Source organism: Triticum dicoccoides, chromosome 7A, assembly GCF_002162155.2.
Source record: "Triticum dicoccoides isolate Atlit2015 ecotype Zavitan chromosome 7A, WEW_v2.0, whole genome shotgun sequence".
NCBI classification, from domain to species: Eukaryota; Viridiplantae; Streptophyta; class Magnoliopsida; order Poales; family Poaceae; genus Triticum; species Triticum dicoccoides.
The window spans coordinates 115,203,915-115,205,454 of NC_041392.1; the positions used below are offsets into that span (position 1 = coordinate 115,203,915).

General features: G+C 42.3%; 1 protein-coding gene across 1 annotated transcript in view; it reads right to left on the bottom strand.

Moving 5' to 3' along the window:
- Nucleotides 1-846: 846 nt before the first annotated feature.
- Nucleotides 847-1,540, bottom strand: part of LOC119331224 — a 4,145-nt gene continuing 3,451 nt past the window's right edge. Inside the window, exon 4 of the mRNA XM_037604399.1 lies at nt 847-1,359. Within this exon, the coding sequence (XP_037460296.1) occupies nt 1,105-1,359 (255 nt within the window). The 3' untranslated portion in view covers nt 847-1,104. The remainder of the gene's footprint in view (nt 1,360-1,540) is intronic.

A 1,540-nucleotide genomic window follows, 5' to 3' on the forward strand; every position in this document is an offset into this window, starting at 1 on the left:
AGACAAAAGCCCTCTAGTTGCAACCAAGCTAGAAGACATGCAGTTGGGTGCCTGGTGTGGGACATGCAAATGGGCCCCATGTCTCTTGACGCCGCCCCATTCGACAAAAACATTGGGTACCCCCCTCCCCGAGTTGGGACCAGAAAACTAGAAGCCGCCCCTCCGGCAACCAACAAAAAATGGAACTCAGGATGCAACCCAGCTAGAAGACATGCAGTTGCGTGCCTACTGTGGTACATGCAACTGGGTCCCATGTCTCTTGATGCCACCCCATTCGACTAAAACGTAGGGTAGTCGGTGTTGCGACCAAGTTAGAGAAAACATGTAGTTCCGTGCCTAGTGTGGGATATGCAAATAGGCCCCCGTGTCTCTCGACGGCTCCCGCTCCGACAAAACAAAAAGGTGCCCCCTCCTCCCCCCGTTGCGACCAAGAAAACAAAATGTCCCCTCCCCTAGTTGCGACCAATGTAGAAAGACATGTAGTTTTACGTGCCCCTAGTGCGGAACATGTAAATTGGGGGCCATGTCTTTTGACAATGCCCCCTCCAACAAAACAAAGGTCTCCCACCCCCCAGTAATCATTTTAGAAAAAGACACGCAAAAACCAAAATAGATCGCGACAGGCTTAACAAATCTATAAATGTTTCATCGTCCACATTCTCCATTCGTTTGCGTGTAAGGAGCGTGTTCCTCAACACGACAATTAAAAACACATAAGCTGGTTGGATTGCATGGAAAAAAATTTGACATGTATAGAGGAAGTCTGCTGTCTTTGAAACGAATACAGTAGCACACATTTTGACATTTAAAAAATATCATGTGCACATAAATTAAAAAGTATATGAATGTTTACTGAAAAATCAATAAAAAAACTTAGGTGAACACTTGAATATAATGTAGAAAAAGGGGTTCCCATCATATATTATTCAAGCCGCATTGTTTGGTGGACACATAAGAAACGCAAAACTACACTGACAGGTTCAACATGGCATAAAAATGAAAAAAGGTTCGTCATACAGACTTCTACATAGAAATATATAGAATACCCAACAGATGAGTATTATAGACGCAACTCTGCTTGTCATCAGTTGCTGTGCCTGGTGACTAGCCAAGCTTCTTCAAGATAACCAGGACATGGACATCATCCCTCTCGCTGCTCTTGAAGCCAATAAGAACAACTGTGTTGACTTTGAGTCCTCTGCTAGCTGTGAAGTTTTTCCACTTCTTGCTGCCAAACACAATGCGGCCATCATCAGTAGTTTTGTATGAGATTTTTTTGAATCTCCGACCATCCACAGAAATACCAACAACCCCCTGTTCTTCAAACGGCGTGGCAGTAGCAACTTTCTTGGGTATTTTCTGTCAAAAAAACACAAACAGACACGAAAAAATGTGAGTGTTTATATCAAAACAATCAAACTTTCTTTGGTCTTTGAATACTTTAAAAAACGGGTAAAAAACACAATTCAGATTTTTTTGCTTGAAAAAAAGAGCATACTGGAAAAAAAACTGAGCACGAATACATGTTCAAAACATTCTT